This window comes from Apodemus sylvaticus, chromosome 4, assembly GCF_947179515.1.
Source record: "Apodemus sylvaticus chromosome 4, mApoSyl1.1, whole genome shotgun sequence".
NCBI lineage: Eukaryota > Metazoa > Chordata > Mammalia > Rodentia > Muridae > Apodemus > Apodemus sylvaticus.
This window is the reverse complement of record NC_067475.1, coordinates 79,159,215-79,179,919: the sequence shown is the minus strand read 5'-3', so window position 1 is coordinate 79,179,919 and position 20,705 is coordinate 79,159,215. Positions and strand designations below refer to the sequence as shown.

Genomic DNA, 20,705 nt, shown 5'->3' with positions numbered 1-20,705 from the left:
GCAGCGCTCGCTCTGGTGACAGCTCACCCTGACCTCGGGGAGCCCTGGGTCCTGGCGCGGGGTGACATCAGAACAAGCCACTTTGGGCTGCAGGCTTCCAGAGCCCTCAGACAGAGTTCAGATGCCCAGAAGTGGTCTTGACCCCAGACGCCTGGCAAGGAAGCACCTCACAGATTACAGTGTGGAGGAAGTTTATTTACGGATGCGGGCAGGACATGGCAGGGCCCCTGGGCTAGCCAGCAAGGCAGCAATCAGTAGGGAGAGCATGGCAGGGGCCGAGAGCTGGTCAGCACGGCGGCAGTCAGTGAACACTGAGACACTACCCAGATCCCATCCACGGAGGGATCAGGAGGGCACGGGGCAGAGCTGCAACTCCAGAAGACCAAGCCCAGTGTCTGACGCTAGGGTGGGAGCCCCAGTCTTGCAGGCAGAAGATGGCGGCAGGAATCTGCAGGTAGTGTGGTGTGACCCCACCAGAACCTAAGCGGGGGAGGAGGCCGCCATACCTCCAGTGTGGAACTGGCTCCCCACACTCCACAGGGCTGGGCTCCGGGGCCCAGTGGCCGCTCACTCCGGCGCACTCAGCACCGACAGCAGCTCCTTCTGCTCTCTGTGTAGAGCCTGGAACCAAGGAAGAGGACAGCCGTGTGGGGCCAGACAAGCACACCCCGTGTGGTGTGCCAAGCCCCGCTCCAGCCCAGGAACCTCTAGGACCTGGTAGTAACCCTGTCACTCAGGCCCTTCTGAGACCCTTGGAACTGCATCTGGAGCCACTAGGAAGTCCCCTCACCACCCCAGTCAACCCGCCACCTGCACCATCAGCTCCACTGCCTTAAAAGTCCCTTGAGACCAGCTTCAGAAGTCGGCTTTACCCCAAGGGACACGTGCTTGCTGCCACCTGGCTCCACGTGCCAGAGGCCACCGAAGATGACCGATCCCTTGGAACCGGAGTTGGGACCGTTGTGAGCCACCGTGCGAGGGCTAGGGATGCACGCTGTTTACAGACTCTGGCAGTGCCCGCACGCAGCAGGCTGCACCCGCACGGAGGGTGGGCTCCACGTGGACAGAGGTCCAGGCTCTTGTCCGTTCTGCCCACACCCACAGCTGACGGGAACATGTGCCCTGACGGGACTTCAGCACAGGCACTGAGGAGCCAACCTCACAGGTCCCCGCAAAGGTGCTGCGTGACCGCTGCTGTGGGCACAGCCCACCCCCAGTGGGATCCCATAGGCTGGGAGAGAGGAAGCCACCAACCCAGGGAGGCCGAGACAAGAGAAACCCACTGAGCAAACACTCGCCTGCCACGTTTGCTGGCGGGCCCGAACCTGCTGCTGCAGCTCCTCCACCTGCCTGCGCCCGGCCAGGACAGTGGCCGCCAACTCCCGGTTCTTGGCTTCCTGTTTCTGCACTTGACGGCACAGGGTCTCCTGTTGCTTCAGGAAGTAGGGTGCCATGACGCTGCACAGGTCTTTCTCTGGGATTCCACTGGGTCGCCTGAGGGGCAGAGCACATGGGTCCCAGGAGACAGGGAGGAAGCTAAGCATACAGGCGGCTTCTCTCTAAACGTCATCGACGGTCCTGCTTTGAGTCTTGTGCTAGGCTAGGACTCTTCTGGGGTCCCTTTACCTCCCAAGCCTGCTCCTGATGGAAACTCGGCTCCCTGCCCCTCGGCCTCCCTCCCTAAAGGCAGTCTGCTCCCACACACTCGCCCATCCCCAGCACTCCAGAACTCTCCAGACTGCTTCTGTCCTTATGACCATGTGTCCAGGCCGGTACGTCAGCCCAACAGACTAGATGAGACAGGGAGATCAGGGTGGAGGCAGAGTGACCTTTCCCAGATGGGCGGCTCCTCAAGAGATACCCAACCTCTCAGAGACCCTGTAAGAGCTAGTAGGTGTAGTGAGAATTTTCTTTTCTTTTCTGCTTTTTTTCGAGACAGGGTTTCTCTGTATAGCCCTGGCTGTCCTGGAACTCACTCTGTAGACCAGGCTGGCCTCGAACTCAGAAATCCGCCTGCCTCTGCCTCCCAAGTGCTGGGATTACAGGCGTGCGCCACCACCACCTGACCACCTGGCTTTCTTTCTTTCTTTCTTTCTTTCTTTCTTTCTTTCTTTCTTTCTTTCTTTCTTTCTTTCTTTCTCTCTCTCTCTCTCTCTCTCTCTCTCTCTCTCTCTCTCTCTCTCTCTCTCTCTCTCTCTCTTTCTTTCTTTCTTTAGAACAGAAGTATTATAAAAATGTTTTTGCTTTAATACCAGGTGTGGGACATAGGGCTGCTTCACAGCAAATGACTAGGATTTGCCTCATGCTCTAGCAGGGTTGTGGCCTTGCCAGCTGGTAGATCTGCAAGTTTCTGTGAGAGTATGACTTTTAGAATTCTGCAGGCTTTTCAGAGGATATATGAACGAACGCTAGAGCCCCAAGAGCAAACACGGCTCTATGTTCTATAAATTCCTTTTCAGTTGTAAAACTTCAGCTCCCCTCTGACCCTACACATGTTCTCTGGGACACACCCAAGAATTGCATCGAGGATCCTGAGCTTGGGGCTGTTGTTCTGGCTACTTGAGGGTCTCTGGATGAGTGAGCCAAAGGACCTCACACAAGCAGAGAGCTACCTATGTGGATAGTGGCCCCTCTGCTGATAGCGTCACAGGGAGGAGAGCCGTGGGCACTCTAGTCCCAGGTCACCTGCTGGTCCCAGCCTCCACTGTCCACTCGCCTGTAAGCTGCAGCCTGTGGGGTCCAGCCTGAGTCATGCCATTATCATTTTTTTTTTTAGTTTTTTTTTTCTCTGTATAGCCCTGGATATCTAGAACTTACTATGTAGGCTAGGATGCCCTCAAACTCAAAAAGATCTGCCTGCCTCTGCCTCCTGAGTACTCGAATTAAAGGTATATGCAGAGACAAGAATTAAAAAGATCTCCAGGCTGGGTCCTGTGGTCCCCAGTAATCCACAGTACCTGAGAGGCGATGGCAGAAGGGTCAAGGTTCACAGCCTACAGATCAGGCCTACTGGTGCCCACTTTGACCCCAGGTAAACCTTTGCGATTTCTCATCTACACAGCAAGTTCCAGGCTAGCCAGGGCTACATAATAAGGCCCTGCCTAAAAAAGTCCAAACCAGCAACAATAAAAAAACTTCATAGGTTATGGCTGGAGAGATGGCTCAGAGATTAAGAGCCCTGGCTATTCTTCCAGAGGCCCTGAGTTTGATTCTCAGCAACCACAGGGAGGTTCACAACTGTTGGTAACTCCAGTTCCAACTCTGCTGCCCTCTCCTGATACTCCAAGCAACAGTGTAGGGAAAACATTCATATTTGAAAAAGAGATCAGTCTTTAAAAAAAAAAAAAGCAAAGCCGGGCAGTGGTGGTGGACGCCTATAATCCCAGCACTCTGGGAGGCAGAGGCAGGTGGATTTCTGAGTTCGAGGCCAGCCTAGTTTACAGAGTGAGTTCCAGGACAGCCAGGATACACAGAGAAACCCTATCTTGACACCTCCTGCCCCTGCGCTCAAAAAGAAATAAGAATAATTTTTATTAGCCAGGAGGTGGTGGTCCATACCTTTAGACTTGAGAGACAGAGACAATGGCAGGAGAATCTCCCTGAGCTGGAGGCCAGGCTTGTCTACAGAATATGAGTTCCTTTTTTTTTTAAGTATCTTTTTTTTTTTTTTTTTTTTTGGATTTGGTTTTTTTCAAGACAGGGTTTCTCTGTATAGCCCTGGCTGTCCTGGAACTCACTCTGTAGACCAGGCTGGCCTCGAACTCAGAAATCCGCCTGCCTCTACCTCCCAGAGTGCTGGGATTACAGGCGTGCGCCACCACCGCCCGGCTCTTTTTTTTTTTTTTTTTTAATTTTAAAACACCTTTTTAAAAAAAAAAGATTTATTTATTTATTATTGTATGTAAGTATGCTACAGCTGTTTTCAGACACACCAGAAGAGGGTGTCAGATCTCATTACAGATGGTTGTGAGCCACCATGTGGTTGCTGGGATTTAAACTCAGGACCTTCAGAAGAGCAGTCAGTGCCCTTAGCCACTGAGCCATCTCTCCAGCCCCAGAATGAGTTCTGAGACAGCCAGGGATACACAAAAAAAATCCTATCTCAAAATTAATTAATTAATTAATTTAATTAAATAAATTTTATTTTATGTGCATAGTGTTTTGCCTGCATGTGTGTATGTGTACCACATGAATATCTGGTGCTGGTGGAACCAGAAGAGGGCTTTGGATTCCCTAAATTGGAATCAAGAATGGTTATAAACAGCTACATGGGTGCTAGGAACCAAATTCTGGTTTGTAAGAATAACAGGCAATATTCTTGCCCACTGAGCCAGCTCTACAGGTCCCAGCAGAGGGAACTAGGTGAGACCAGTACCGTAATCCAACGTAGAAAGAGGGCTAAGGATCCAGCCTAGCAGGAGAACCCTGCCCCAGCATGCCCTATGCTCGGTGCTGGTCCTACAGAGAGAAAAAGGCATATGGAACTCCAGCCTGGGAGCTGTCAGGATGGGCCGGAAGACGGCTCCTGGAGGCCCCCTGCCCACCACGCCTCACCCTGGTCACCTCTCTTTCCTGCACAAGGCACACCAGATGGCCAAGTGCAGACAGCAGCTACAGAGGGCAGCCTGTCCATTACTGATCTCTGGCCTCTTCAACCACACTGAGCGGACAGTACATACTTCCTAATCATTTCTTGAATAAACAATCAGAGCCATGTGTCTGGTCATCTAATCTGTCCATGGAACCAAACCTCACCATCGGCCCTGGCCCCCGGCCCCAGCCTCGGCCCCCAGCACCCCCCCATCCCCCGGCGCCTAGCTCCAGCCCCCGGCCCCCAGCTCCAGCCCCTGGCCCCCAACCCGGCCTTCTGCTTGCTCCTAAGGCCCCAAGGTCCCAGGAAAGCCTCAAACAGTCCTCTTTCGGAGGCCAGGCGTCCAGGAACTCAGATATGGGTGAGAGTTAGTCTCCTCCCAGACACTGAGGCCGCCTGTGACAAACCTCACCCTGTTCTCACCAGGCTGGCTCTCCGTGGTCTTTGCCTTCTTCTACGATCTTATCCAGTGAGTTGAGCACAGCTTCTAGGTTCCCCTCCTCTTTGATTTCTGAGATCTCCTCCTGAGCAGAGAGGAAGACAGACCTCATGCATGCCCTCAGTGGAAGCATGATAAACTGCTAACTGCACTTAGAAGATTTACGTTAATTTTGATCAACCTCCTGAATAGTCCAATTTCTCTACAATGTGTGGTTTTTAGAACTAAGAACAAAATCTAAAATAGCAAAATGTGTTAAACTAGCTTACTATTATTCCTAGTTTACTCCTCAGGTTGTTAAAGGTCTCTTGAGAAGCTGGGGTGCCTGGTTGAGCACACGCTGCCTCGGCTGGCAGTGAGAACAGGGGCATTTAGGGTCCACGTTGTTTGGAGGACCTTACCAACGTGGGTTGTTACCTGGAGTTACCTGGAGCTACAGCCGCTACACTGGATGGCAGTTCTAGGAGCTGAGCAGACACAGACAGCTCATCGGCTGCCATCTTTAAGGACCGAATGAAAACAGGCCTTCTGGCCACTGCCACTCACCCGGATGGATGTCTGCAACTGAGCCACAAACTTGTCATAGATCCACTGCGTCATCTCAGGGTTCAGCTGGTGGAAGGGTTTGTAACAGGTGGTGAATCTCTCGTAGCTGGCAGGAAGGAGACAGGCAAAGTCAGGGTTATCAGCACTCAGTCAGTCACCTCTGTGTTTTAACACAAGAATCAGTTTTGTACTGGGGGGGTAATGGTCATGGATGCAGATCTGTCCTCAAGTCATGGGTAGGCCACCTCTACTCCCAACTAAGGCACTAGCAATTTTTACAAGTAGGTTATGGGGCTGGAGATGTAGAGTGCTTGCAGATAACATGCATGAAGCTGCTGTTTGATTCCCTGCTGGTTGGGATCAGGAGTTCAAGCTAAACAGTTAAGTTCAAGCCCAGCCTATGTTACAGGAGACCCTGTTGAAATAAACACAATAAAAATAAGAACAGGTCATTGTGGTGGCTTGAATGATGTCTTTGTTAGTGTTTTATTGTTGTGAAGAGACACCATGACCAAGGCAAGTCTTATAAAAGGATTTAATTTGGTGATCCTGGTTCCAGTGGGTGGTATAGAGTCTATGACCATCACTGTGGGAAGCAGATGGGCATAGCACTGGGACAGTAGCTGACTCAAAGGCAAGGGGCGGGGGGGGGGGGGGGGACCTGGTGTGGGCTTTTGAAATCTCAAAGCCGAGCTGGAGAGATGGCTCAGTGGTTAAGAGCACTGACTCTTCTTCTGGAGGTCATGAGTTCAAATCCCAGCAACCACATGGTGGCTCACAACCATCTATAATGGGTTCTGACACCCTTTTCTGGTGTGTCTGAAGACAGCTGCAATGTGCTTACATATAACAATAAATAAATCTTAAAAAAAAAAAAAAGAAAGAAATCTCAAAGCCCACGCCCAGTGACACACCTTCCCCATCCAGGCCACACCTCCTAATCCTTCCCAAATAGTTCCACTAACTGGGCCCAAACATTTAAACACAGGAGCCCATGGGGGCCGTTCTCACTCAAACCTCCACAAATGAACATGGCCCCACAGGCTCCTATGTTTGGATACTTGGTCCCTAGTTTGTTCAACTGTTTGAGAAGGATTAGGAGGCCGGGCCTTGTGGTAGAAGGTCACTGAGGGTGGGCTCCGAGGTTTTAGAAGCTATCCCATCCTCAGTGTCTCCTCCTTGTTTCTTGTTTGCGGGTTAGAATGTAAGCTACAGTTACGGCCACATGCCTAATTGCTTGCATGGTCATGGACTCTAACTAGCCCTCTTGAACATGAGCCCCAAAGTAAGCTCTTTATCAGTTCTTTGGCCATGATGCTTTGTCACAGCAACAGCAAAGTCACTAAAATATCATTCAAATCACAATGACCTGCTTTTATTAGTTTTATTGTGTTTATTGATTTTTTTTCTTTTCTTTTCTCTTTTTTTCCTTTTGGTTTTTTGAGACAGGGTTTTTCCGTGCAGCCTTGGCTGTCCTGGAACTCACTCTGTAGACCAGGCTGGCCTCGAACTCAGAAATATACCTGTCTCTGCCTCCCAAGTGCTAGGATTAAAGGCGTGCGCCATCACCACCCGGCGTGTTTGTTGATTTCAACAGGATCTGTGTAGCTTTGGCTGGTCTTCCCCTGCCCACATAAGATGACTCTCTGGGTCTGGATTCCCTTACTCAGCACATTTTTGGGGTGGGGGTAGGGCGCAAATCCTCCAGGCCAGATCCCATGGCTGAACTGTTTCTTTACATGGAGTTGTAACTAAGCACCTGCCTTCGGCTCTGAGAAGCCTGGTGACTGATTGTCGTAGGCCCCTGCAGCAGTAGAGGCTGTTTGGGGAGGTTTCTCCTGTGAGGCAGGGACTTGGTACTTCAGAGGTCCATAGGGCAATCTGGGTGGTACAGATGCTGCTGTCCCACTTGACAGGAAACTGAGGCTGGTAAGAATAAAGTGGTCGCCATGAAGGCGGGACTCGGACCCAGGCAGTGACTTTACAAGCCAGCATACTTTCTCAGTACAGAGCTGGCTGATCTTCCTGAAGACAGAAGGGCCTTGGGGGGCTGGGGTGGGAAGACTCTGCACCACCCCCCAACCCCCCCAACCCACCCCCGGCAGACCTGAGGACCACAGTGGGAGGGGCAGCTAGGAGGGGAGCAGGGGAGCAGGGGAGCGGGCCTGCAGCCAGGCGGCCGGGCCATACCGCATCCTAGCTGCCTGCTTGCTTCCACACTGCTTTGTTCCCAGTACTGCTGTGGGACATCTAGGTTCCAGCATCTCTTTCCACAAGGATATTACATTGTTTATAAGAAAGTATAATTTTATGTCTGGCCAACACATGACCATGGGCGCTTCCTAAAACATCACTTTCCTTCCCTGAGTGTGGTTTTCAAGAAATCCACAAGACATCCGAGCCATCCCACCCTGGCACCAGCTGACTAAAATGCCCACCATGCGACTCTGCAGAAAGTGTCCCTTCCTGTGACATGTCCATGTGTCTGGGACCCTTCTTCACACTGTAGGATTCTCAATATAAGACCCCAGAAGAGTTCTCAAGGGGCGCCTGTGGGCGTTGTCTGCTCCCCCCTGCTGTGGGCCTGTCCACTCCTGGAGCAAGGACAGATGTGCCCGGCCTGACCCGGAGGCCTGAGGGGGCTGTGAAGGCGAACAGGATCCCTGATGTTAAAACCACAAATACCCATTTCAGTCCCAGCCCACAGGGGCAGGCATCACGTGTCCCTCCATGGCCCTCTTCAGAACCACAGACTCAGTGGCTAGGAAGAAAACAAGATGCCTTGAGCCCTGCTGTGGGCTGTGGACTGGAAGGCTTCCCAGCATCTGCCCTCTGAATTGTCCTTTTGATATCTGAGCACAGCCACCCAAGGATACAAAGGCAAAGATGTCTGCCCTCAGGTGGTGGGAGTCTGTGAGGCTGCTCAGTGCCACCTTCAAGTGAGCACCCGTGTCAGCTGCTTCCCCTCTCCCCACGGCAGCTGGAGGAGGCAGGAGGTATAACTCACAGCAAACACCAGTGAATACATACAGCTTGGAGAAAAAAAATGGCCTGAGACAGAGAGAGAAACAGAGACAGAGAGACAGAGAGAGGAAAACAGAGAAATCTGTGGATGTCGCTCAGCAGGAGACTGTGCTTAACACGCATGATTAAGGCCTTGCATGGAAAGGAAAAATAAAAAAAAAAGAAGAAGAAGAGAAAAAGAAAAATATCAAAAATATCTAGGGGAAGCAGGGTAGGGAAGAGAGGTAAGAGTTCTCTTGCCCAAGAAGCCATTGGGCACACACTGTGATCCTCTCTCTCTCTCTCTCTCTCTCTCTCTCTCTCTCTCTCTCTCTCTCTCTCTCTCTCTCTGGTATTAGGTGTCCTCTATCACTGTGTCCCCCCTTTCCCCTCTTTTTTTGAAATTTTTCTTTTCTCAAGCCTAGTATGGGTGTTTTGCCTGCATGTCTGTCTGTGTACCATGTCCGTGTCTGCTGGACAAAGCGGCCAGAAGAGGACATGGGACCCTTTGGGACTGGGGTTCAGATGGCTGGGAACTGCCGTATGGATGCTGGGGACTGGACTTGGGCTCTTTGCAAGAGCAACAAGCCATTTCTCCTGCCCTGGTTTGTTTGTTTTTTAGAGTCTCACTCTGTATCCCATTCTGGTCTCAAATGTCTGGGCTCCCGTGATCCTCTGGCCCAGCAAGAGGAGCTGGGATTCCCGGCGATGCTAAACTGGTGATTACCTGGCAAGCAGAAAGCCCAGGGTTCAGCCCCAGAACTACAGAGACCAGCTCTGGTGGTACCGGCGTGAAATCCCAGCAAGCAGGAGTTCAGGATGAGGAATCAGCCTCAGCCACAGAGGAGTTTGAGGCCAATCTGGGATAATGCCATCTGAGACACACACACACACAGAGAGAGAGAGAGAGAGAGAGAGAGAGACAGAGACAGAGACAGAGACAGAGACAGAGAAAGAAAGAAAGAAACAAATAAGCCGGGCGGTGGTGGCACATGCCTGTAATCCCAGCACTTGGGAGGCAGAGGCAGGCGGATTTCTGAGTTCGAGGCCAGCCTGGTCTACAGAGTGAGTTCCAGGACAGCCAGGGCTACACAGAGAAACCCTGTCTCGAAAAACCAAAAAAAAAAAAAAAAAAAACCACAAAAAAACAAATAGAAAAAGAGACAACGAACCAGGCATGATAGCACCCTTAAAAAGAAAAAAAAGCTAGGTGGTGCACATCTTTAATCTCAGCAAGTTGGAGGCAGACGCAGGTGGATTTCTGCACATTCAAGGCCAGCCTGGTCTTAATGAGTTCCAGGGTAGCCAGGACTGTATAGAGAGACCCTGTCTCAAAACCAAAACTAAACAAGAAAAATCTAAAACCACACACTAGGGCCAGGGCTATCTCAGTTGGGAGAGTGCTTACTGAGCACACACAGTTGGAGAGTGCTTACTGAGCACACACAGTTGGAGAGTGCTTACTGAGCACACACAGTTGGAGAGTGCTTACTGAGCACACACAGTTGGAGAGTGCTTACTGAGCACACACAGTTGGAGAGTGCTTACTGAGCACACACAGTTGGAGAGTGCTTACTGAGCACACACAGTTGGAGAGTGCTTACTGAGCACACACAAAGCCCTGTGTTTGCCCCCCCACCCCATACCACATAAAACAAAGCATGACAGCGCTTTGGCACCACCTCAGGAGGCAGAGGCAGGAAGACCATCCAGATGAGCCTGGGCTGTATGATATCCCTTCTTCAATTAAAACAGGATCATGAGTTCAAGGCCAGCCCAGGCCACAAAATGCCTCAAACACAAGACCAACAAAGAAATCCACAAACTAAGTTTTAAAACCGAGATGAGTTTCTAGGTGAGCAGGGAATGCAGGGAATGCAGGGAATGCAGGGAATGCAGGGAATGCAGGGAATGCGGAGATGGAGCCTGATGCTTCAGGGCTTCCGCAGATACTGAGCAGGGTCCTCAGTACACAATAGCTTTCTCAACTCCACTGTGGTAGATTCAGTTTTTCTATGAAAATTTCTAAATAAAAGTATCTATGGGGCTAGAGAGATGGCTCAGTGGTTAAGAGCACCGACTGCTCTTCCAAAGGTCCTGAGTTCAAATTCCAGCAACCACATGGTGGCTCATAACCATCTGTAATGAGATCTGATGCCCTCTTCTGGAGTGTCTGAAGACAGCTACAGTGTACTTACATATAATAAATAAATTAATTAATTAAAAAAAAGTATCTATGTGGGGCTGGAGAGATGGCTCAGTGGTTAATAGCACTGGCTTTTCTTCCAGAGGTCCTGGGTTCAGTTCCCAGCAATCACATGGTAGATCACAAACATCTGTAATGGGATCTGATGCCTTCTTCTGGCATGCAGGTATACATGCATGTACATAAAATAAATAAATAAATAAATCTTTTTTAAAAAGTATCTATACACAGTTCACATAGGAGGATCTGCTGAGGCTGGGAATTTGAGGGCAATACAAGCAAAACCTTTCTCTCTCTCTCTCTCTCTCTCTCTCTCTCTCTCTCTCTCTCTCTCTCTCTCTTTTTGTTGTTGGATTTGGTTTTTTTGAGACAGGGTTTCTCTGTGTAGCCCTGGCTGTCCTGGAACTCACTCTGTAGACCAGGCTGGCCTCGAACTCAGAAATCTGCTTGCCTCTGCCTCCCAGAGTACTGGGATTACAGGCGTGCGCCACCACCGCCCGGCTCAAAACCTTTCTCTTAATTTTGCTTTTTGCATGGCTGGGGGTTAAACTCCGGCCCATGTGAATGCTAAGCAAGTGCTCTTCCCTTGGGCTGTAGGTCCAGCCCCCAAAACCCTGTCTCTTAAGAGAAAGCATTTCTAGTCAATACACACAATCCCAGCACCAGACAGCTGAAGCCAGAAGATCAAGGGCTCACAGCTTCAGCTATGTAAGGAACGTGAAGGCAGCCTGTGTTACACAGAAACATACTGTTTCCACAACCAAAACAGAATTAAAAACAAGTAAATAAAAGGCTGTTTGCAGTGTATACGCCTTTAATCCCAGCATAGGCGGGCAGATCTCTGAGTTCCAGTCCAGCCAGGGCTACACAGTGAGACCCTGTCTCAATAAACAAACAAACAAAAACAAAAAGACACACACAGAAATTCCTGAGGCCAGGGCTGGAGAGATGGCTCAGTGGTTAAGAGCACTGACTGCTCTTCTGAAGGTCCTGAGTTCAAATCCCAGCAAGCCCCACATGGTGACTCATGACCATCTGTAGTGGGATCTGATACCCTCTGAAGACAGCTACAGTGTACTCACATGTAATAAATAAATAAATTTTTAAAAAAAGAAGGAAGACAGGAAGGAAAGAAGGAAGGAAGGAAAGAAAAATATCTCTGAAGTGAACACAGTGGCTGATGTCAACCCAGCATATGTTCTCAATCCGTATGTGCCATCTGACCTCACTGAAGCAGCGTCATTTTCTGCACTGCACATGCAGGAAGGACGTGTGTCACTCAGAGGTGGCACACACGCATGCAGTAGCCCCGAGAGTGACAACAAGGACTCGCCAGCCATGAGGGAGCTAAAGGCTCACTTTATAGAATTCTAACTTCCAAGGCTGGGGAGGCAGCTCGGCTGCTAACACACCTGGCATGCGCACAGAAGCGTGTTTGTTACCCAGTGCTCACGGACAAGCCAGGGCTACAGAGCTAGGCATGGTGGCAGATGCCCAGAACCCCAGCACTTCAAAAGGCAGAAGAGGCCTCTACAATTCAAGGCCAGTCTACTCCTGAGTGAGCTCCAGCCTACCCTGGGTGATATATAAAGACTGTATTTATAAAGGGCAAGAATGGGTGGGCGGGTGGGATGGCTGGCAGCAGATCTGGACTCTAGCGCGCACCCACTGTACGGAACAGAGAAAACTAGCCATCAGTCAACTGGGTTTTCATTTGTTTGGCTGTTTTGGGTTTTGTTGTTGTTGTTGTTTTGGGACAAGGTCAATGTGATCTTAGCTGTCCTTGAGCTCTCCATGTAGTCGCCCCACTACAACCTATTGTTTTACACATCCACCGTGAAAAGGTAAAAAACGGCCCAGACAACAGACAGGTAACACTCTTGGGCAGTGTCACAAGGGCAAACGTCGTGTGTGGTGGTGCACTCCTGTATCAGAATGCAGAGGCAGGGGAAATACCGTGAGTTCTAGGCCAGCACCAAGACAAATGAGAGATGTCTCAAAACCCCAAAACTTTTGCACAAAAAGCCAGGCTTGCTTTCTGCTACCATGCACAGCGGGCTTCTTGATTCAGCAGTTCTGCAGTTTGCTCACCAGAGGGCAGCAGTGACTGACGCAAATGGAGCTGGGTACAAAACACCCAGGCTGTCATTGGCACTTGCAGTTATAGCCGCCCTGATCCTTAGAAGGGACTCTCCAGCTGAAGATGTAGAGAAATTGCCTAGAATGCACCAAGCCATGGGTTGAATCCTCGGAACTGAATAAATCCAGGCACAGTGGCACATACAAGACTGTAATAATACCAGCATCTGGAAGGTGGAAGATGTGATGTAGCCAGCCTGAGCGACATAAGGCCATGTCTCAAAAACAAACAGTAGCCAACCAAACACCAACAACTTACTGAGCTCTGGCAGCATGACTCCAACTGAGGGAGAAGGTGGGAGCTGGGGAGGTGGCTCAGTCAGTACAGCATTTGCCACCTAAACATGAGCACTGAGCTTGGTACCCAGCACCCATGTAAAATCTCCAGGGCTCAGGAGACAGAGCTGGGTGGATTCTTGGGAACTGGCGACTGCCAGCCTAACCTAATAGTCAAGTCTCAGCCTAGTGAGTGACCTCGTTCAAAAGGGCTGCATGGGGAAAGGTAACTGCTGCTAAGCCTGACGACCTAAGTTTGATTCACATGGAAGAAAGATGACAGAGTTGTGAAAGTTATCCTCCGTCCTCCAGACACACATAGGGAGATATAGACCAGACTTCAAGAAAATGAGCTTGGAATGTTAAGGAGAGGAGGTGGCTGCAGACTGGGCGGGGATCCATGAGCAGCACAGGTGTACTGAGGCTCAGGTGTGACCCAAGGGCTGTGTATTGTGTACACATGTGCAAAGATGCGGTTGTCGTGGGAACAGTCGGAAGACTGGTAAACCTGGCCCTGTTCTAAGCAGGTGGATTAGCTTACCAAGTCCTTATAGGGTCCTTGTGATGACCGTCCATTACCATCATCTCCAATACTCAGATGACCAAGAACTGGTAGACAGAATCTTGTCCAAGGTCGCTCAGCTGGGATGTGATGGAGCCAGCTACAAGATCCGCTCCACCATGCAGAGAAGAAAGAGGCCTGAACCCAAGAATCTGAACTGATTCATGACAGAGGAACTATAGACGGGCCAAGGGACTGAAGCAGAGACTGAGATCTGCACAGGCTGACTCAAAAGGATGGATCTGGGAGGTATGACTAAGATGACGTAGCCTGACAAAGGCAGAAACAGTGAAGACAGAGTAAGGGAGGTCTGGACAGGCAGATCTGCACTCAGAAGTGAATTCCCACGACCAGGTCATCTGAACCTGCAGAGTGGATGGGGAGCTTCTATGGCTCATGAACAAACCCTTCGCACTATGTATGTTTTTCTTCTGGACTTCCAGGGCTGGAGGCGGAACCCCAGGCCCCTCAGCAGCTCTATCACTGAGCCCCGCCCACCACCAAGCCCCGTCCCTCACCTCCTTGCCTTTAGTTTAAAATGCTAGAAACTGAGGCACAATTGCAGCTTGCTCTTTCCTTGGGCTTAACTATATAAATCACACCATGCCCAGGACATCGCAGGCCACAACGCTGGCAGGATATCCAGCCCCTCAGCTTCGCACCACCTACCCCTCTGGGACAAGCTGCTGGCTGCACTGTGTACTTGGTGGGAGATCTGGCTTTTCTAGGAATAGTACTAACTGGCCTTCAGCCTGGCTCCACTAATAACACCAACCCAGCCACTTCCGGCAGGTTCAAATGTCACAACACAGAGAAGGAATCCCTTGCTTGCTGCAGCTAAAGAGAGACTGTTTCAGAAGGTCCAGGAGACTGGCAGGATCAAAAAACCAAAAAAAAAAAAAAAAACACAAAACAAAAACAAAACAAAACCAAAAAAAACCCAATTCACTTTTGGAGAACAAGGCAGGGGAGTGCAGCTAGCAGGGCCATGTGTGACTACATTTTTATACTGTGGAGCCTGAGATGGGCACTTCTGGCAGTTGGGCCTCAGCCAGGCCAACAGGACAAAAATCTGAGGTCCACTGCAGCCAGCATGTCCATTCTTCTTCCTCTAGTCACCGTGGGCCTCCTGCACACCCGTTCTGCTCAACCTGATAGTTTTATTAAAAATATGAGCCGGGCGGTGGTGGTGCACGCCTTTAATCCCAGCACTTGGGAGGTAGAGTCAGGCGGATTTCTGAGTTTGAGGCCAGCCTGGTCTACCGAGTGAGTTCCAGGACAGCCAGGGTTACACAGAGGAAACCCTGTCTCTAAAAACCAAATCCAAAAAACCAAAAATAAGTAAATAAATAAATAAGTAAACAAAAAAAAAAACAAAAAACAAAAAATGTGTACACGATGGGCTGGAGAGATGGCTCAGTGTTAATAAGAGCTCGCAGGACCAGCTTGACCACACGAAAGCCAGGCACAATCCACACAAACCTGCAAACCAGCAGGAGAGAGGGCTGTGGGGCCTGCTGCCTGCCAGCCAGGCTGAGAACCTGCTCAGAACCAGGGTTGAGTTATAGAGGAAGGCATGGGAGAACACCCAGAGCCCTCTGGTACCCGGGTATGCACAGACACCCATGTACACATATACCTCACACACACTTTTTTTTTTTTTTTTGGTTTTTTGGATTTGTTTTTTTCAAGACAGGGTTTCTCTGTGTAGCCCTGGCTGTCCTGGAACTCACTCTGTAGACCAGGCTGGCCTCAAACTCAGAAATCCACCTGCCTCTGCATCCCAAGTGCTGGGATTAAAGGCGTGCACCACCACCACCCAGCATTTTAATCTTTTTTAAGGAATTATTTATTTTATGTGTATGAATATATTGCAGTTGTCTTCAGACACACCAGAAGAGGGTATCAGATCCCATTACAGATGGCTGTGAGCCACCATGTGCTTGTTGGGAATTGAACTCAGGACCTCTGGAAGAGCAGCCTGTGCTCTTCACCACTGAGCCATCTCTCCAGCCTCAACAAGTAGCATTCATATTTATTTATGGGTTTTCGAGACAGGGTTTCTCTATATAGCCCTGGCTGTCCTGGAACTTACTCTGTAGACTAGGCTGGCCTCGAGCTCAGAAATCCTCCTGCCTCTGCCTCCCAAGTGCTGGGATTAAAGGCATGCGCCACCACTGCCTGGCATGAGTAGCATTTGTTAAGTCCTTTCTCTATAGAGACCAACTGAAGTGCATATTTAACCAAGGATGGGGAAAATGTTCTAGTGAGAAGAAACAGGGGGAAAGTGTCAGGTATGAGGACATCATATTTGCATGCAAGGTGTAAGCTTTGCACCCAGGCTCAGGCAAAGCAGGAGTGAGGCAACCCTAAGCCGCCAACAGAACACGCTGAGTGGAAGGATGTGACGCAACCCTGTGGCCTGGAGAGTAGAGACAAGACTGATGCTGCATCGGAAGCTAACACTGGTGGCAAGGCTGGAAGTCAGAGTAGAAAAAAGATGCAGGCAGGGCCAGTGTGAACTCCCAAACAGGGAGGTTAGACAGCGCCGGATTGTAAGGTGGTTAGGTAGCAGCTGCTCCCAACCTGGGTCCCAAAAAGGACCCAGGAGAGAAGAGAGTAACACTCGGAACCTGATTGCCCTGTGGGACACCAAATGGAGATTTCTAGTACTAAGTGTTGAAACAGGTCCGACATTCAGGAGATGACCTGGGACTCATTTATTCCAGAACCATTCCTTGAGTATCCAAATGTGTTGGCTGATGCTGTGAGCACCAGGAATGGCCACTGTAAGCCAGACCCATATACCTCTCAGAGCCCTACTGTATGTGAGGAAGGTGGACTGTCTAGTTTGCACAGCAAATGACTTCTAAAGGTCCATCCTCAAGTATGGTCTAGCCTTTGCTACTCGAAGGTGGTGGAACCTTCCTCCTCTGGGGGAAGCCTAGTGGAAGGAAGTCAGCTCACTGGGACTGGAGGCTGAGTGATCTCAGGACTCCTCTCCTCTTCCTCCTGCTGGCTGGGAAGAGCTGAGCCGCTTCCACGCTTGATACAAGCCAAAGAGACTGCGGACTGAACCCTCTAGACCAAGAGCAAGAAGAAGCCCTCCCTATTCATCCGTCTCAGGAATTTATTAGTCAGAAAGCTAACACAATCACAGCATGCGTGGAGTAACAAGACGCTGAGTCCAGGCTGCTGTGGTCCCAGGCTTCCGCGCTCTTCATGTAGGACTTTCCGACAACACACTGGTAGGCACCAGGCACCGTCTTCTTTAGAGATTCAGAAGCTTTCAGACTCGGCTAGCTCCTTTAGGCCCCCGCTGCTGAGGCACAATAGCAGCTCAGTCCATGAATCTCTTTTACAATAGCCAAGGTGAGAACACTCTGCCAACAGACTAGCACTTCTCTCCAGTTCTCCTTGGTCTATAACAGAAATGGCAGATTCAACAGCAGGTACACTCTGCTCTGGGGTCAAAGACACTTCGCTTCATGGGAAAGCCTTGTTTGTCATTCCTACCAACTGAGACCACATCACACATATGTGCGTGTATGCACACACACACCCCACATCACAGACACACCCCACATTACACATACACCCCAAATCGCACGCACGCATGCACGCACGCACACTGCCTCTGGTCCCTAAATTGCTGGGATTACAAGTGTATACCACCCTGCCAGGCTTTGCCTACTGCCCCAGTAATGATACGTAGGTCACCAACACCTTGGGGGCTGCAGTCAACAAGCAAAGACCAGAGTTTCGGATACTGGTTGGAAAGAGTGAGTGTATGACAACTTATACATAAAATGTTTACAATTATGCTTTCAAACTGCAACGGAGCTGGAGCTGGGGCAGGGGCAGCTGGGGCTGAAAGGATGGCTCAGCTGTCAAGAACACTGCTTGCTCTTGCAGAGGACCCAGGTTTGGTTCTCAGAACCACCATGGTGGGTGGTGGCTTACAATCATCTGTAACTGTAACTCCAGTTCCAGGAGATCGGAGACCCTCTTCTGGACTCTGAGGGCACCAGGCACGCACGCACGCACGCACGCGGCCAAACCACTCACATCTGTGAAAAACAAGTCTTTAAAAAATGATCAATGCAAACCTGGGCTCTAACTGAGGAAATCAGCCTCTCCTGATTCACTCTTCCTCTGAGCGCTATACTCTAGCCAAGGATACATCTACCACAAAGATCTGACCACCCCCGGCCTGCACACATATAGTTTTGTTTTTTGTTTTGTAAAAAGCTAGTTCCTTCCCATCTTTGAAATTGTAGCCTAACTGTCATCATAGAGAAGCTCCTTCCATCCACACTAGTATTCTGTACCGCATCACCTGCCCATTAACTTGGTTGGTTGTTTTTCTTTTGTTTTTTTTTGTTTGTTTGTTTTTTTAAGAATTACTTATTTTAGCCGGGCAGTAGTGGCGCACGCCTGTAATCCCAGCACTCTGGGAGGCAAAGGCAGGTGGATTTCTGAGTTCGAGGCCAGCCTGGTCTACAGAGTGAGTTCCAGGACAGCCAGGGCTACACAGAGAAACCCTGTCTGGAAAAAACAAAATCAAAAAAACCAAAATAAATAAATAAATAAATAAAAAGAATTACTTATTTTAGGCACAGAGTAAGGGGGTAGGGAGAAAGAGGGAGAAAGAGAAGGCAGGGAAAAAGACTTTAAAAAAATTATTTTATTTACAAGAACATACTGTAGCTGTCTTCAGACACTCCAGAAGAGGGCATCAGATCCTATTACACATAGTTGTGAGCCACCATGTGGTTGCTGGGATTTGAACTCAGGACCTTCAGAAGAACAGCCAGTGCTCTTAATCCCTGAGCCATCTCTCCAGCCCTTTAATTCATTTTCTTATCTGTGTTAATTATGCTACCACGCCCTCTGGTTATCTTGTTTATTATATGCTACCCACTGAATAGTCACTTGGCTACTTTATATATCCATAGCACCAAACACCGAGAAGGCAGGAAGGCCTGTGTTAGGAGGTAAGTGAGGAGCAGATCACAAGTCCATGCAGAAGGAAACACTGCAGCTGTGATGTGGGCCTGTCACCAGCCACTGGAGAAGCCGAGACACGGTTGTCAGCCTCAGGCAAGCCTACTGACAGCTTAGTGACACTCTGCCTCAAAATAAAAAGTTCAAGCCGGGCGGTGTTGGCGCACGCCAGTAATCCCAGCACTCTGGGAGGCAGAGGCAGGTGGATTTCCGAGTTCGAGGCCAGCCTGGTTTAAAGAGTTCAAAAAAACTTTTGCTGTTTTTCTTTTCTTTTCTTTCCCTTTCATTTCCTTTTCCTTTTCCCTTCCCCTTTCCTTTCTTTCTTTCTTTCTTTCTTTCTTTCTTTCTTTCTTTCTTTCTTTCTTTCTTTCTTTCTTTCTTTTCGGTTTAAAGAGTTCAAAAAAACTTTTGCTGTTTTTCTTTTCTTTCCCTTTCATTTCCTTTTCCTTTTCCCTTCCCCTTTCCTTTCTTCTTTCTTTCTTTCTTTCTTTCTTTCTTTCTTTCTTTCTTTCTTTCTTTCTTTCTTTCTTTCTTTCTTTCTTTCTTTCTTTTCTTTCCCCACTGAAAATAAAGCAAGCTTTAAAAGGAGATGCAGCTCAGTGGAGCTGTTGAGCACATAGGTGCTGGCGGCTCAATGCCCGGGAGAGAAACACCCACAACTGGAAACCAAGCTGCCCAGACTGCAAAAGGAAGGGTCTCTGTGGCATTTCACTGTTATCCAGGGTCCCTCAGCTTCTGGGGGCTGTCCTTACAGGTGGTGTCAGGCCTCGAAACCAGGAGTGTTCAGGGCTCAGTGGTAAGAGCACTTGTTGGTCTTGCAGTGCACCTGCGTGGTGGTGGTTCACACCCATCTGTAGCTCTACTTCCAGGGGATCTGACACTCTATTTTGACTCCGTGGGCATTAAGCATGTATTGGGTGCAAATACGTACATGCAGGAAAAATACCCAGGCATAAACATGACCAAATCCCGTTAACATATTAAAAAAGGAAATGTTTTTTCCTCAAATCTCTCCCCTAACCACCAGATTGAAGAATGAACCAGACTACTGCGCTGTACCCCAACCCCTTTTTAAATTCTGAGATAGGGTCTGGTTGGACAGACTGTTCTCAAACTGACGATCCTCCTGCCTCGACCTCCCGAGGAAGGGGGATTGTAATAGTGGGGCATCCGAGCCTGATGACAGACGGAAAGAGCCGAGGCCAAAGAATAGAAATCGTGGAAGACCGGTGGGGATGCAAGGATGTTTCAATATCACAGGCGCTGGCCGGGTGGGATCAGAGGCAAAACTCTCTTTAAAACTGTCCTACAGCGAAAGAGCAAAAAGCTTCTCCTAATGACTACAGATTTAGTGCTCGCAACCTCCCGCGCCTGTGCGCTCCAGCCGACAGCGCTGTGCTCACACCGACGCGTTAGGCCCTGGTAAACAGACGACCTCCAGGACAGGAGCTGCCCTAAGGCTGCCGAGGGCCCAGGCTGTCGCCTAGCGGCACGGTGGAGAAGAGAGCTGACTCCGCGCCTTTCCTCTCGTCCTCTGCTACTCGAGCGGACGGAGGACGCGGCGAAAGGCGCCCGCCGGGTCGCCGGCCCACGTGACCGAGCCAGGGGCTCTCGCGGGATTTGCGATCCCGGAGACAAACCCTGCCGCCGCCCCTTCCCATTGGTCCCCACCTACCTCCTGTCGGCGACTAGTTTCTGGAGGAAAGTGTCTACTATGGTGTCGAGGAGCTTCACCCTGGAGATGGTCGGGTCACCTGGCACAGCTTCCGGAGATGAACCCTCGGCTCCCTTTTCCGCAGCCTCATTAGCCTGGCTCACCTCAGCCATGTTGAAATTGAACCGCCAGAATGAACTGGTCCTGCGGCTCCTCCCAGCAGGACCTCCGATTGGAGGCGAGGGCACGCCCGTCACCGAGCCGGATGGGGCGGGGCAGCCG

General features: G+C 50.0%; 1 protein-coding gene across 3 annotated transcripts; it reads right to left on the bottom strand.

Moving 5' to 3' along the window:
• Window positions 1-174: 174 nt before the first annotated feature.
• On the bottom strand, window positions 175-20,667 carry Pmf1 (polyamine modulated factor 1). 3 transcript variants are annotated; one of them, XM_052180139.1, is made up of 5 exons: window positions 20,445-20,662; window positions 5,577-5,682; window positions 5,015-5,115; window positions 1,299-1,494; window positions 485-621 (listed from the first exon to the last, which is right to left on the bottom strand). In XM_052180139.1, exons 1-5 carry the CDS (start codon window positions 20,594-20,596, stop codon window positions 568-570), a joined length of 609 nt encoding a protein of 202 aa, XP_052036099.1. In that variant the 5' UTR covers window positions 20,597-20,662; the 3' UTR covers window positions 485-567. The 3 variants fall into 3 exon arrangements, with proteins under 3 accessions (XP_052036098.1, XP_052036099.1, XP_052036100.1); XM_052180140.1 differs by having other exon boundaries at window positions 500-621; window positions 1,299-1,433; window positions 20,445-20,665; XM_052180138.1 differs by lacking the exon at window positions 5,015-5,115 and having other exon boundaries at window positions 175-621; window positions 20,445-20,667.
• Window positions 20,668-20,705: the final 38 nt, after the last annotated feature.